The 13,897-nt window shown below is 35.0% G+C and overlaps 1 protein-coding gene across 1 annotated transcript in view; it reads right to left on the reverse strand.

The window, feature by feature from the left end:
• LOC149793844 (uncharacterized) overlaps window positions 1–13,897 on the reverse strand; it is a 119,451-nt gene that overhangs the window by 54,577 nt on the left and 50,977 nt on the right. Inside the window, exons 5-8 of the mRNA XM_089966476.1 lie at window positions 12,768–12,873; window positions 5,777–5,868; window positions 5,170–5,244; window positions 4,044–4,143 (exon numbers count right to left, since the gene is read on the reverse strand). Coding sequence (XP_089822602.1) covers window positions 4,044–4,143; window positions 5,170–5,244; window positions 5,777–5,868; window positions 12,768–12,873 — 373 coding nt within the window. The remainder of the gene's footprint in view (window positions 1–4,043; window positions 4,144–5,169; window positions 5,245–5,776; window positions 5,869–12,767; window positions 12,874–13,897) is intronic.

Genomic DNA, 13,897 nt, shown 5'->3' on the forward strand with positions numbered 1-13,897 from the left:
CTGAGCATTTATGTCTGAACTTACCATCAACATGTTTATGTTTCTAACGAAACAGTGGATGACATTTTGCCTACTCTTTGATGTCTGCTATGACTCACCTATGTCTGCATATACATTGTTGATCGTTTAGAATAACAAAGAATCAGTATCCGTTTGTTGCATTTTTAGAAATAATTCATAGGTCAAGAGGTTTGACAGATCTAGCACAGTTGGGACTGTATAATCGAGATCAGTCTCTTAAAGTATCCAATGTCACTGTTTCTTTTGATCGCTCTCAGAATTACTCCATTGAAATCCAACAACAAGGTTGAGCTGGATCATTGGCCTTTAATGCAAATTTTTGGAGTAACTTTTGGGAGATATGGGATTGTATCCGTCCACGCCTAGGTTGTTGGTTCTAGCGTAGAGTTGGTTTGCCATCGAAATCTTTGCCATGGATTCATGTTTCGAGAAACAGGTGCTGGTTAATATCGGTGAGGAATTCCAACTCAACCTTGGTTTTTCATAACACTGCGTCCCACGCCATTGGCAGTCAAATAAAGTAGTGCGCAGTTTAAAGCTTGTAAGCACGCATGGCTGCACCACGAAACATCTGAGAAACATATGTACACAAAAACAAATCATGATCGTCAGCAAGGTTTTGACATAGAAACACGAAGCGGACATTGCTGGCATGTGAGTATTCTTCGGTGGAAATATCTTCGCGAGACGGCGACGAAAGGAATGCCTCAATGGGTGGCAAATGGGATTCAGCAAACTTGTCTCATCCTCTCATCTATTCGTTGGGATACGCCTCATTGCAGGTGAGAAAACCGAACTTTAATTGTTATTGACGAGTGCTTGTTAAGCAGTCACTGCCAAGGTTGCTCACAGATTGTCCAGGCATGAATTTAAAAATAATAATGAACTGATGAATTACAGCTGCCGAAATCTGAATGCCACATTATTCGGATAACACTCATTGCAGCTTTTGATACTACTGCAACTAATTTTATTAAATGCCCTTCATAACTATGCTTGTTAAGAAAAACCACATGGATTTTTTTTTCCTTGGTCATATTCGCAATTGTAGATTGAGTGTCTTGTGTGTGACTCCTGAATATATACTAGTGAAGTGACAGTGGTCACGAATTTTGATATCAGACCCACGTGGACCATCACAGACCCAGCAATGAGTGTCCGCCGTAAACCTGCGCGTGGCATAATTGTTAAAAAATCAAATCTGCGGGCGATGTGAGCTGTTGTTCGATGTATTTTGCCGTAACCACGAACGATTTAGGACTCTATCAAGACCCAGTGTTGATTAATGTTTCCAACGCTTCGGGAATCATTCGAAAAGCTTTAGAAATTTTCTCATTAATGTTCTAGTTTTCGTTACAAATCAGGATCACACGAGCAACACTATGAAACCTGGGCTTCTGATTTTGATTTTAAACGCGTCATCCTTGTGACAGTTAAGTGATATAATAACATTCACATGTATAACTATCAACATCTTATCTGTGAAGGTGTCAAAGTCCTAAAATGGTGCCATAAATGTTTGAAAGAGGTTTCACTGCGCCACTTCCTGTTTCGCATTGGCTTGGGATAACTGCCCAGTATTGTTCTATATCACCAGTATTTCCATCTCAAATTTGGAACTTTTAATTGTTGTTTTTAGTCCACAGTGGTAAAGGTATGTAAGATCACCATCGCCAACAAACTGTCCTATTTTGGCGCAACTGGCCCGTGTAGGAATCTCGACATGATTCTGCTCTGCTATTACATTGTCAACTGTGTCAACCCTGGAAAACGTTCTATTATTACAAGTATGTCGGCTTTTCTTATTCCGTCTGGTATTCGTACCCCCAGCACCCACTCAAGTTGTCTTACACCAGTAAAAGTCGGCTTATGGGTATATAAGGGAAAGATCATTGTGAAAACAGACATTTTGCGGTTACCGTAATGGTTTTTCTTTACCAGTATCATAAACTGATATAGCTTCAATTATGTCTAATTTTCAATAACTTATTTATCTTGTTCAACAGAGTTGAAGTCGTCGGTTGTTGTAACAATATTAGGTTTGATGAGTCTTAGTCTGCTCGTGTAAGAGTACACGCGGACAAAATTGCTTGACCTGCAATGTTGATTACACCAATCCGATACGACCTGTAAGATAGTGTTGAGAACCATGATCTACAGATATCGCAAGCAAACGTGATTTTCAGTAGTCACAGGGACATGTTCTCTGAATTCATACTTTCTTAGGCACAGCATACACCTTTGCAATCCTTGCATCATATGACATTGAAGATACATGTATGTATGTATGTATGTATGTATGTATGTATGTATGTATGTATGTATGTATGTATGTATGTATAAGTGCATATATATATGCACAAACTTTATCTAATTGATTTTTTCCAGTCGCCGCTGATCGATCTTTTCCTGCACATATTGTGGTATGTTAGCAAGATGTTATGCGAATAGATTGATGCATCTTTTTTTATAGTAATTGGAAATTTTATATCTGAGTTTTGCAAAATAAACAGTCTTGTTCTTTTTTTTTTTTGATCAACATTATTTTCCCGTGAAAATCTTTATAAAATTTCCATCAAGTTGGTGTTCGATTCAATGAGCCCCAATGATTCCTCACTGAGTGTTACGCCATCACGAACAAGGTCTGAAATTGTAGGTTAAATCGAAGGACATCAAACGTTTTGGAATGCTTGTTTATCTCAACTACAGTTTCTGCTTCGTCGGACATGGAATTTGCTTTCTAGACCTTTTTCTTTTGACTGGTGATGCAGTGTTTCTGAGGTGTTGTAGATAGTTTCGAAATAATAATATTCCTAACTGAAGTCACGTAAAGATATATTAGCTATATTATTATCGAAAGCATATTTTTTGAATTGATTTGCTCAATGCTATATTTACTATCAATTTCAAAATATTCATTATCGCTGCTGTTGGGTTCACCCACTGATGTCAGGAACATGATGTTTTATTGTACAATATGAAACAATGACTTTTCAAGCTTTACTCATAAACTTGTTTAAGTCGACGTCATTAAGCTTGGAATATAATCCCTAAGTCTATGAATTTATTACGATCATTAGAATTGAAATTTCAGCGTACATATGTTGTGCCCATTTGACAAGTCTGTATGACGCACTTAATCGAAACAGCGATTTAATATTTTCCTGTGATATTTAAAATTATTCTATTCCTCGGATATATATATATATATATATATATATATATATATATATATATATATATATATATATATATATATATATATATATATATATATAGATAGATAGATAGATAGATAGATAGATAGATAGATAGATAGATATAGATATGTATCTTTGATTAACATGCTATTCTTATATACTTAATATAGTGTATAGTGACACAAAAATATATTCATTGACAGTATGGTAGCGATTCATAGTATTATTCCTGCAGTAATATTTTCGTTAAAAACAAAAGGAATCACCAAATATGCAGTCCCAATAAATATATGGGCCTGACTGAATACTTCACATACGTCACAGGTAATGTGTATTTTGGTTGTCGATTGATTCAAATAATGACAGTGGTCAGCGGATAGGGGACAAGTAGTTTGCAAATAACGGTTGTATCTGGTTACTGATATAGCTTTATGTATTGTACCCCACATGACTTTCCTCTGGCATGAGTGTCTCTTGAAACATTTGTACGTACGGGGACATATGTGTACGTTCATGTAAAGAAAAGGTCATGATGTTGAAGGCTTTAACCGTGGTAAGTAACACAAATCCAACAGTTCTATTATCATACTACTCACTAGTAAGTAAGAAAATCCAAAATTTCTATTATCATACTACTCACTAGTAAGTAAGAAAATCCAAAATTTCTATTATCATACTACTCACTAGTAAGTAAGTACGAGCAACACTGGCATACTACCCATATTAATTTAAAGCTTGTTATGAGAAAGAATACCGTATCAACTACTTTAAAGATCAAAACAAGCCTTATATGTATGAATGAATATAAAATGGCACACTGACCTGTCCAATTGTATCCACATTTGTGTAAGTTACACATAGGTGTATCACAACACTCAGTGCACATATTGATAACTGATACATGTTTAAAAGCCTCGCATTGCTGGAAGAGGAAAAAAAAACATGAATGCAATGACCTTATTAGAGTCAGCATTTTAATATTTCAACCGTGAAATATTAATGCCAAAATATGGTATTGTTTTAAACAAATGAGTTATATTCTTTATCACAGCATTGACAGACAGGCAGGCATGCAATAACGGATTGCTTCAAAACATACATGATCAGAAAAAAAAATTCACGAAAGTTGTCTGGGATTTTGGATACTGTACTTAACTTCTACAAGCTTTCTTATTGGAAACGTTTGGATGACTCCGGCAGATTCAGGGACATTGTTTTCAAGACATAGACACTATAATAACTTCACTGGTTCTTCATCATAAAAATATTATCATTATATATAAATTTGGTTTATATTACATTCCAAGCGGCATACCATAAAATCAGTCTGTTTAATGTATAACTTCAAAGGAAAAATACAAAATATGTGCTCATTATTCATACGAAAAAATGAAACACAAATTTCAATCGTTGCCACATTATGAACATATTTTTGTACGCACGCTTAATGTAATACAAACCCTTTCATAAGACAATGTTTTACATATTATTTTAGGAAAAGGTATCTGTCTAACAATCTAGATTATTACGATTAAAATGATCACCTTTTTGTAGCAAAGTCATACGTATACTAATGGTTGCATACATAGATAGGTACATACATACATGTTTACACAGTTGCGTACATATCTGTCTACCTACCCACTTACCTATTTATCATCCCTTCTTAATGTCATCCTACCACCCTACCTACTTACTTACCAATCTTTCTACCCACCCACCTGTATACATACATACGTACTTACGTAAGGACGTACACATGTACGTACATACGCAGATATGTACATGCATACATACATACATATATGCATGCATGCTTGCACGCATACATACAAACATACATACATACATACATACATACATACATGCATACATACATACATACATACATACATACATACATACATGCATATGGAGCTACATAACGATTGTATACATTTTTACTTACAATTTTTCCAAGACAGCCAGTTTCATACCGTGGCTCAAGATCAGCTGGATCCAGAATTTTGTGAGCGTAACACATCTGTGGGAAAAGCATGGATTAGTATGACAATAGTTAAAGAATAATATGATAGGATGGAAAACGGTCCTCTTAAATGTCGTAATTTCTGTCATTATTCTCAGGTCTTATCCCACAAAAGTGTACACTCTAAAACAATTAAATTTGAATTTGAAAAATTATCATTCATGACAGAAAATACATATGTAACATATAGAAAGCTGGTTTAGCTAGGATACAAAGATTTAGCGGTGTGTCATTTTAATCAGTCCCTGAGAGTGTGTGTGTGTGTGTGTGTGTGTGTGTGTGTGTGTGTGTGTGTGTGTAATTAGGGTTTTTAACGTAGCTTTAACAAATTTTTAGTCATATCGCTACAGTGTGGCAGCTTTCTAGCACTGGGACATCATGACGCAGACATGTATGTAGTATGATGTCCCACCCAGTCAATCGAACACTGAAGCATAACATTATTCATAGTATTTATTATTTTAGAACAACACCAAATATATGCATGTATGTATGTATGTATATAGGGGAATGTGGCTTATGTACCTACAGCATCTTCACTACACTGTTCAATACGGTCGCAATCGCTAGCGCGCATAGTGACTTGGGGACAGCTCAAACATCGTAGCCCTCGTGGAACAGCTTGACAAGAAAGCATAATGCATGTGTCATTTGATTGCTAATAATATATACCACATAACGAAGACAGACAGATAGATATATATAGATATATTGATTGATTGGTATATATATATATATATATATATATATATATATATATATATATATATATATATATATATATATATATATATATATATATGTCCGTCCGTCTGTCTGTATGTATCTACCTATACAATGTATGTCGGTTTTTCTTTATTTTGTACACGACGGTAAAGAACAAAATGCATGTTTTATACACTCCTTTTGCACGACATTCAAACTATGATTACATGTTAACGGAACACCTAGAGCTGACCCCTTGTGAACAAAAGTGCATGTGGTGAACTTTAATGCACACTAATTTAGCTGTATGGCAAAATGATAATGCATCTCATTATATCTGTCTGAACAAATTGTTGGTCATTTGAAATATGCAACAATTCGCTATTTATAAATATGCAGCAATTCGCTATTTGTAAACACGCAGCAATTAGCTATAACGGGCTTCAGAACTATGCTGTCTTGCGCTTAGATGTCGCTAGAGGAATAGCCTGTACTGCTTATTTTGCATGACTCTAATTCAAGAATACTTGATTCTGAAATCGTAAATACTGCTAATATTTTCAGTTATAAATATATGGTCTTAAAGTAAGCAGTAGAAAAGAGTGAAAACCAACAGGTTTTGTAAAATTCAACAATATTTGTTTCCATAAATACAAAGTAGCAATTTAAAAAGAACTTACTGTATTGTGAATTAAATCCCACATATTCCTAAAAGTTGTATCAGAAGTCCAAATATATAGAATTCTTAATGAATTTCAGTTTTGAATTTACTGACTTGCCAATATCCCGGAAAAGTGCTGACGTGCTAGTAGTCTTGATATATCACAGTGAAATAACTAAAAATGCCCTTGAATGAATTCACAATAATCCCCAAATAGTGATTTAGTCCTGAATCAATGAGCATTTTGAATTCCAAAGAAAGAGTTAAATAAATGTAAAAAATAATCTCAAATGAACACATTTTAAATTGACTCCATTAAGAGGGATGTTAAAATACGGAATGAGTAATTTCCGTAGCAAACAATTTTATATACCATTCCACTTGACCTATATCACAATTACAATTTCTGAAATTACTCCGCCTTCTTAATGGAAAATAACTACAAGCTGCAAATACAATTTTTTTTTCTTGAACCTTCTAATGTCAAAAACAAATCTATATCTAGAATTCAAACTGAAACAAACATGATTATTATTATTAATTGTCTTCATACATAACTAACAATAACAGACAAATATTACCTATGCATCATGTCGTTTACAAAATAAATGCCACTAATTAAGTAAACGCTTAATATATATTATCACGCACAAATTAAACACACAGTATACATTAGATATATTACAACTTATCATAACTCTGTAGGTTATTTCAAAACGGATAATATAACGTGTTCTTGTCAGAAATAAGTGCGTTTGAGCGATTTAATTGTTTTCATATTGTTTTATTTCTCTACTTTAATCATATTTGAATTTCACACTATCTTATAGTGATTTTCCGTGTGATTCATCTTATATTCAGTACATGGTCTAAGACGCTTAAGTGATTTGTATAAATATTTTTTTCCGAAGTCGTAAGGAAGCTTAGTGTGAGTTTCATGAAGACAACTCCAGACGGAAAATGGGAGGGACTTCACACATACGTGTACATTAGTTGTACGTTCTTCATTCAGAAGTTAAGTTCAGTATTTTTGGGCGTATATATACATACTGTTATAGCTGGATTCAGGAAAATTAGTGAATGGATGCATCTTGATGAGCACATCACCCTTGTTACTAAAGCGCTTTCCGTTACGGATCACTGCCATCTCACCTCTGTCTGCGTAGGTTCGAGTCTAGGATTCGGCCAATGTGGGTATGTGAGAAAGCTTGCCAGTAGCTTCTCGTGGGTCGGTGGTTGTTCCCGTTGTTTTCCCGGGTTCTTCCTCCACCATTAATACTGGCCGCCATACATAGCCTATCGTGTGCTGAAAAATGGTGTTAAACCCCACAACAACAACAACAACAACAAAAGTAGCTGACTGTGGTCCATTTTTAATGCTTCAATGACTTTAGTTAAAATATGGGTTTTGTGTTGATTTCTCAAGATGTGTTCATTCTAGATAAATCAGACTACACGCCAGTACACATCTCTTGGTATAACAACATAACACCAAAAGGTTTTCACTGTGACCTACATGTAACTTTTTATTTCGCATATATCTTATAATAACTTAGCTGTTTAGTAAATAGAATACCTTTATTCCTTGAAACATAAATCTCACTTGATCTTGCTTTTTAATCAGTACTACACCTTTGTCACAAAGTAGGTCACTGTGACCTGTATCTCACACTTCAATAAATTGGATTCAAATTTGTTTTTATTCTATATTTTTATAAAGCACAGTAGATGCATTAGTTATTAATGTACATAATTGTATGTGTAAATGGAATTAGTTGCGCAAAGCCTATACTGGTATTTCACATTTTACCGGCCAAGGTTCTGTTTAATTTACTTTTAGCTCAAGACCACGTATATATCTTATTATTCCCCCCACCCCGTTTTACATCCTATACGCACACTTTTAGAGTTCATGAAACTAGGTGAAGTGATGCATTTTTTAATGAATACTACACACTCATTACAAACGTAGGTCACTGCGACCTATATTTCATGCATCACTGACTTCGGTTAAATTTTATATTTTAATTGTATATGCAAGAAATCATTAGAATGGACAATACTATACATCTCTGTTAGTACCACACCCTTCCAGAAAGGTCATTGTGACCTACATTTCCCATTTTACTGGATTAGATCAAGCTTAGCGTTTAGCGCAAGTCCCGAGGTTTAATCGCGCATGTTCTACCTAGAGTCACGAAAGTTGTTGATGGGCGGTATTTTGATGAGTGATATGGTTTCATTATAAACGTTGGGTGTTATTCTCACATCTTACACTTCTCTGACTTGGGCTTCACTTCGTGCTTAACGTACATTTTGCAAACAGATTTCATACTAAAACCGTGAAATTGATGTTGCAGATCTCTGTTTGTATCACACTATTGTAACAAAAGAAGCTCATAGTGACTAATTTCATCTTTTCCGGCTTGGTTACTTTATTACGCTCACAATCACACGATATTTTGGCATGCTATATGCATACTATTTTAACTATATCCATGATACTTTGTGAGGAAATGCATCTAGATAGGTTTAATACATCCTTATTTAGGAAAGAAATTTAATCAAGATAATAATAGTATTATGTCCAATAAGTTATTGTTATTATTATTATTGATATTATTATTATTAGACCGCTCCGGTGGCGTAGTGCTTAGAACGTCCGCCTCGGATGTGGGAGGTCACGCGTTCCAAACCCGGCCGTGTCATACCAAAGACTTACAATAATGGTACTAGCAGCTGCCTCGATTGGCGCTCAGCATTAAGAGGTTAGTATTAGGACTGGTCGGCCTGGTGTCAGGATAGTGTGACTGGGTGGGACATCATGCTACATATCTGCAGCATGATGCCCCAATGCTAGACATCGCTATAAACTGTACACTGCAAATTTTGTAGCGAAATGACTGAAATTGGTAAAGCTACGTTAAAAATCTAAATCACACAAACACATTATTACTATTGCTCTTTCGGCTCCAATATTCAAAGCAAATGGCTTCAACATTCCAACCAAATACAATAAATTCATGTCAATTACTAAAGTCATATTATATCCTTAGGCTGAGTATCAACGAACAAAAGAAAAACCAATGCTTGTTTTTCGTCAGTATTCTTGACCCAACACAATTCTTATAAAAATGTAAATCCTTTTGGTCATATGATGGGAGATTTATGTGCAATTAGAAATGGAACTATGCTTCACTTACTCTGAGAATTCATGTATATTCATTGTTTCTTTGGAACGCTGAGGGATGTTTTCAAAGAAAATTAAATAGGTTTCAATTTCAAATTATTTCACCTTGTGGGACTTACAAAAAAAAAAGAAATGGCAAGGAACTGACTAATTTCATGAAATTGTCTGCTCTACTCATTTCGACATAAAGAAAAGAAAATATGACTGTATAATAGTCAAGCTCTCAAGTTTCCTAGGCTCAGTTATCCATCCTTGGAGGGATAGCTCATGGACTTCAATATATATAGCATCTATACATATAACATAGATGCTATTTAATAGAAGTCCATGGATAGCTATACTATTTAGATGTCTATGGCTCAGTGCAGTCTTTGAATTTAGTAACAGCTTCCCTTAAAAATCTGTCTACAGTCTACAATCTACATTGAATAAAAACAAAATATGATGATGCAAGACTATGACTTCCTTGGCAAGAGCTCAACCGGGATTAAACTGGTGGGCTGTTGACGGGCGAGCGAGTGTGTGCCATACCAACGCACCGACTAATTTCCTATTTTTTGATTTATTAAATTTATTGTAAAAAATAACATTGTTGACGTCAATTTATCTTGAACTCCCCCCTCCTCCATGTCAACAATTGTCAAACTTCTTCAAACCCCTCCCCCCCCCCCATTTTGTTGACATAATTAATGGACGACCCCTAAGGTAAATTGGGAGATTTATTTCTAAATGGACCTTTGCTTCTGTTTTTTATTACCTTCATTTTTGGCAATAATTAGTTATGATTATGACTTGCAAAAAAAAAATAGTCCACAGATTAGAGCAGTGATTAATTTTGGGGCATGGCTTCATTGACAGTAGTGAATCTAAGTGCAGTTCTAACTGATGGGTAGATACATTGTGTTACATGGGCTGCAAAATGTGTACAAAGCGTAATAGATATGGCGATAACAAAAGTATTATAAAGTTGTTTGGTACCATATTTAGAGTGACCTGACTAGACATAAATCGATATTATAGTATATGGATACGCGCAGAGTAAGAATAGAGGCAGATTTATCTATGGAGATGAAATGTACCAAACCACTTTAAACCTTTAGCTTTTTAAGGGTCCGAAATTCAGTTGTTGTGGTATTTGTTGACTGGTTGTGGTTGAGACCATTTGTAAGGTTTAGGCATTATGGGATTGCTGATTGGTTGTTTTTGAGACTAGTTTTAAGGATTAGGCATTATAGGATTGCTGACTGATTGAGGCAGAGATTACGTGAAAGGTTTAGGCATTATAGGATTGCTGATTGGTTTCGGCTAAGACTCCTTATAAAGTTTATGCATTATGGGATTGCTGATTGGTTGTGACTGAGACCACTTGCACAGTTGATGCATTATTTGATTGCTAATTGGTTGAGGCAGAGACCTACTTGTAAGGTTAAGGCATTATGGGATTGCTGATTGGTGGTTTTTGAGACTACTTGTATGGTTTAGGCATTATGGGATGTCTAACTGGTTTTAGCTAGGACGAATATACATGGTGGTTGGTTTCAAATGGTCAGCCAAAATTAGTACGAAAACTGGAACTGCTTCGTTGAGGGGAGGAGATAATCATGTGGTAAAATTGAATAGTGGAACGTCGTTCCAACAGATAAAATGAAGCCAAAATTGGACGAGATAAGTTCCAAGCTGACGAGACGCTAATGGTGAAAACTACACTTCCCATGGTCGTATTTGTATGTTTCCTGTAGATGTAGTTCACACGGTACTGGCACAAGGATTTCAGAGACAAAGCGTCTGTCTGTCATTGGGTATTAAAACCTTCCAGAATCGTAGAGGGGCCCAAAACTGCCAACTGAATTCTCCTACCATATCTCAATGAAGAAACTCTCCCACACACCCCATTCATGTGTGTGTGTGGGGGGGGGGTGTGATTAGGATTTTTAACGTAGCTTTAACAATTTTTCAGTGTGGCAGTTTATAGTGATGTCTAGCACTGGGACATCATGCCGCAGACATGTAACATCATGTCCCACCCAGTTACATTATCCACTCCAGACCGAACAGTCCTGACACTAACCTCTTAATGCTGAGCGCCTAGCGATCCAGCTGATAGTACCATTTTTGTAAGTCTTTGGTATGACTCGCCGGGGTTCGAACCCACGACCTCACGCTTCCGAGAAGGACGCTCTAACCGCTAAGCCACCGGAGCGGTCACATCACATTCATTCTAGGCTTGGTAAAGATTTCTCATGTTGGCAGTAGGGATGGGAACAGTAAGATACAGCCTCCTACCTTATCCAGCTGCATCTTGAAATTAAAATAAGACTTTACGGAAGAAAAACACTGGTAATGTTTTAAAATTCCATGTACTACATAATACCTGTTCTAAATGTTTTGATTACGACATTTGCTGCATGTTTTTAAATTGGATCATTAAATAAATTTTAGCCTGAAGATGAACTACACCGAAAACAGTTGTTCACTTTGCTTTGAAGAAATCGTGCACGTAAAGTTTAATGTAGTGTCAAGTTTATTCTGAATTATACTGTATGTATGTATGTATGTATGTATGTATGTATGTATGTATGTATGTATGCATGTATGTATGTATGTATACACGCTTGCATATATTTATGCACAATCATATTATATACCCAAATATATTTACGAATATTTTTACAATTTGAAATATCTGATAATATATAAGGCGGACACGCGAAATTTAGGATTATCCAAAGGTTTTGTTATAACTAAGAAAATAAATCAAATTATTAGCATACTGAATGTAAAGATTACTATTTACGAATTTATGTGAATTCTTTGAAGGAAAGTATCTTGAGAAATTGCTATTTTTGTTCTAATCATCATCTTCAATTTTTTCTTCATCCTCGTTTTATAAGCACTTCATTATGTCATCATAGCTTCATCCAATTGATCTTCATTGATATCTATCATCGAGACAATCATATTTACCTTCCACACACAATCCAACGTTGCAAAAATCGCTATCGCAACACTTGCTACATACAACCACATTAGCTCTTTTTCCAATGTTTATGTCCGTGCTCGTTTCACAGACCTGAAATAATAATAATAATAATAACTGTCGTCATCATCGTCGTCATCATCATCATCATCATCATCATCATCATCATCAGTATATGTTTATTGAAAAGTAAAAATAAGATGCGTCATTTATGTGAAGAAATTCTGGGTCAGTAATTTTATAAGAGTTTCGTCGTTTTTTTTTTAAATAAAAAGATGTTAGATGTTACAAGGTAAAGGAATACGTCTCGTGATTGCAAAGATACCCAACTCGACTCACGAATAAGAATAAGTTAATTGAAATATTTCTGTTCAATACTTTCAACCTTACATATATGAACACGACGACATTTTGCAGCTTGTGTGGTCAATTGTATACAGTCGCTATTTTTTTTTTCTTATGTTTGTAACACATACCATTGGAAAAGAATATTGGAAAACAATATTCTATTCAAATATTATTAGTCCATCACTGTTTTCTCCTCGTATCGCAGTTTTCACCCAGACAAAGCTAGTTTCAACCCTGCCAAAGTTTTAACGACATACATTTTATTTCCCAGTGCAATGCTGGTTTCACATGAAGAACATATGAAAAGCAAATACCCCACCCGCCCTTTTTCATCTTATTGCATCTATCTTTCTGCTGAAATTGTCTTTAGTATAGATTTCGTAAAGACGCTATTTATTTTGTCTTTCCATTTTAATATTCCGTAGTGTATTGATACTTACAAGTATTTTATGCACAACGACAAAAACAAATGTAATGTGTACAACCAAACGACCAATATATTTATTTCATATTACGTTTTTCTCAATTGGCTTAAATAGTGATCCACGAATGCAAATGGCACTTTAAAAAATAAGTCATCAAATCTTAAACTGTTGTCGGTGATCAAAAGCATAGCATGCATCGATTAGATATAATGGCAAAGAGAAATTAAAAGATTTGATTATCATGTTTGTTTCCTACTAATAGGGCTACTACTTAAGTAAATTGTCTTTTTTGGTATTGTTTCTTCACTTCCTATCATTTTGTTGGAAATGTTCGGTCGTGCGAA

Source organism: Sinohyriopsis cumingii, chromosome 8, assembly GCF_028554795.1.
Source record: "Sinohyriopsis cumingii isolate HCF-2022 chromosome 8, ASM2855479v2, whole genome shotgun sequence".
NCBI lineage: Eukaryota > Metazoa > Mollusca > Bivalvia > Unionida > Unionidae > Sinohyriopsis > Sinohyriopsis cumingii.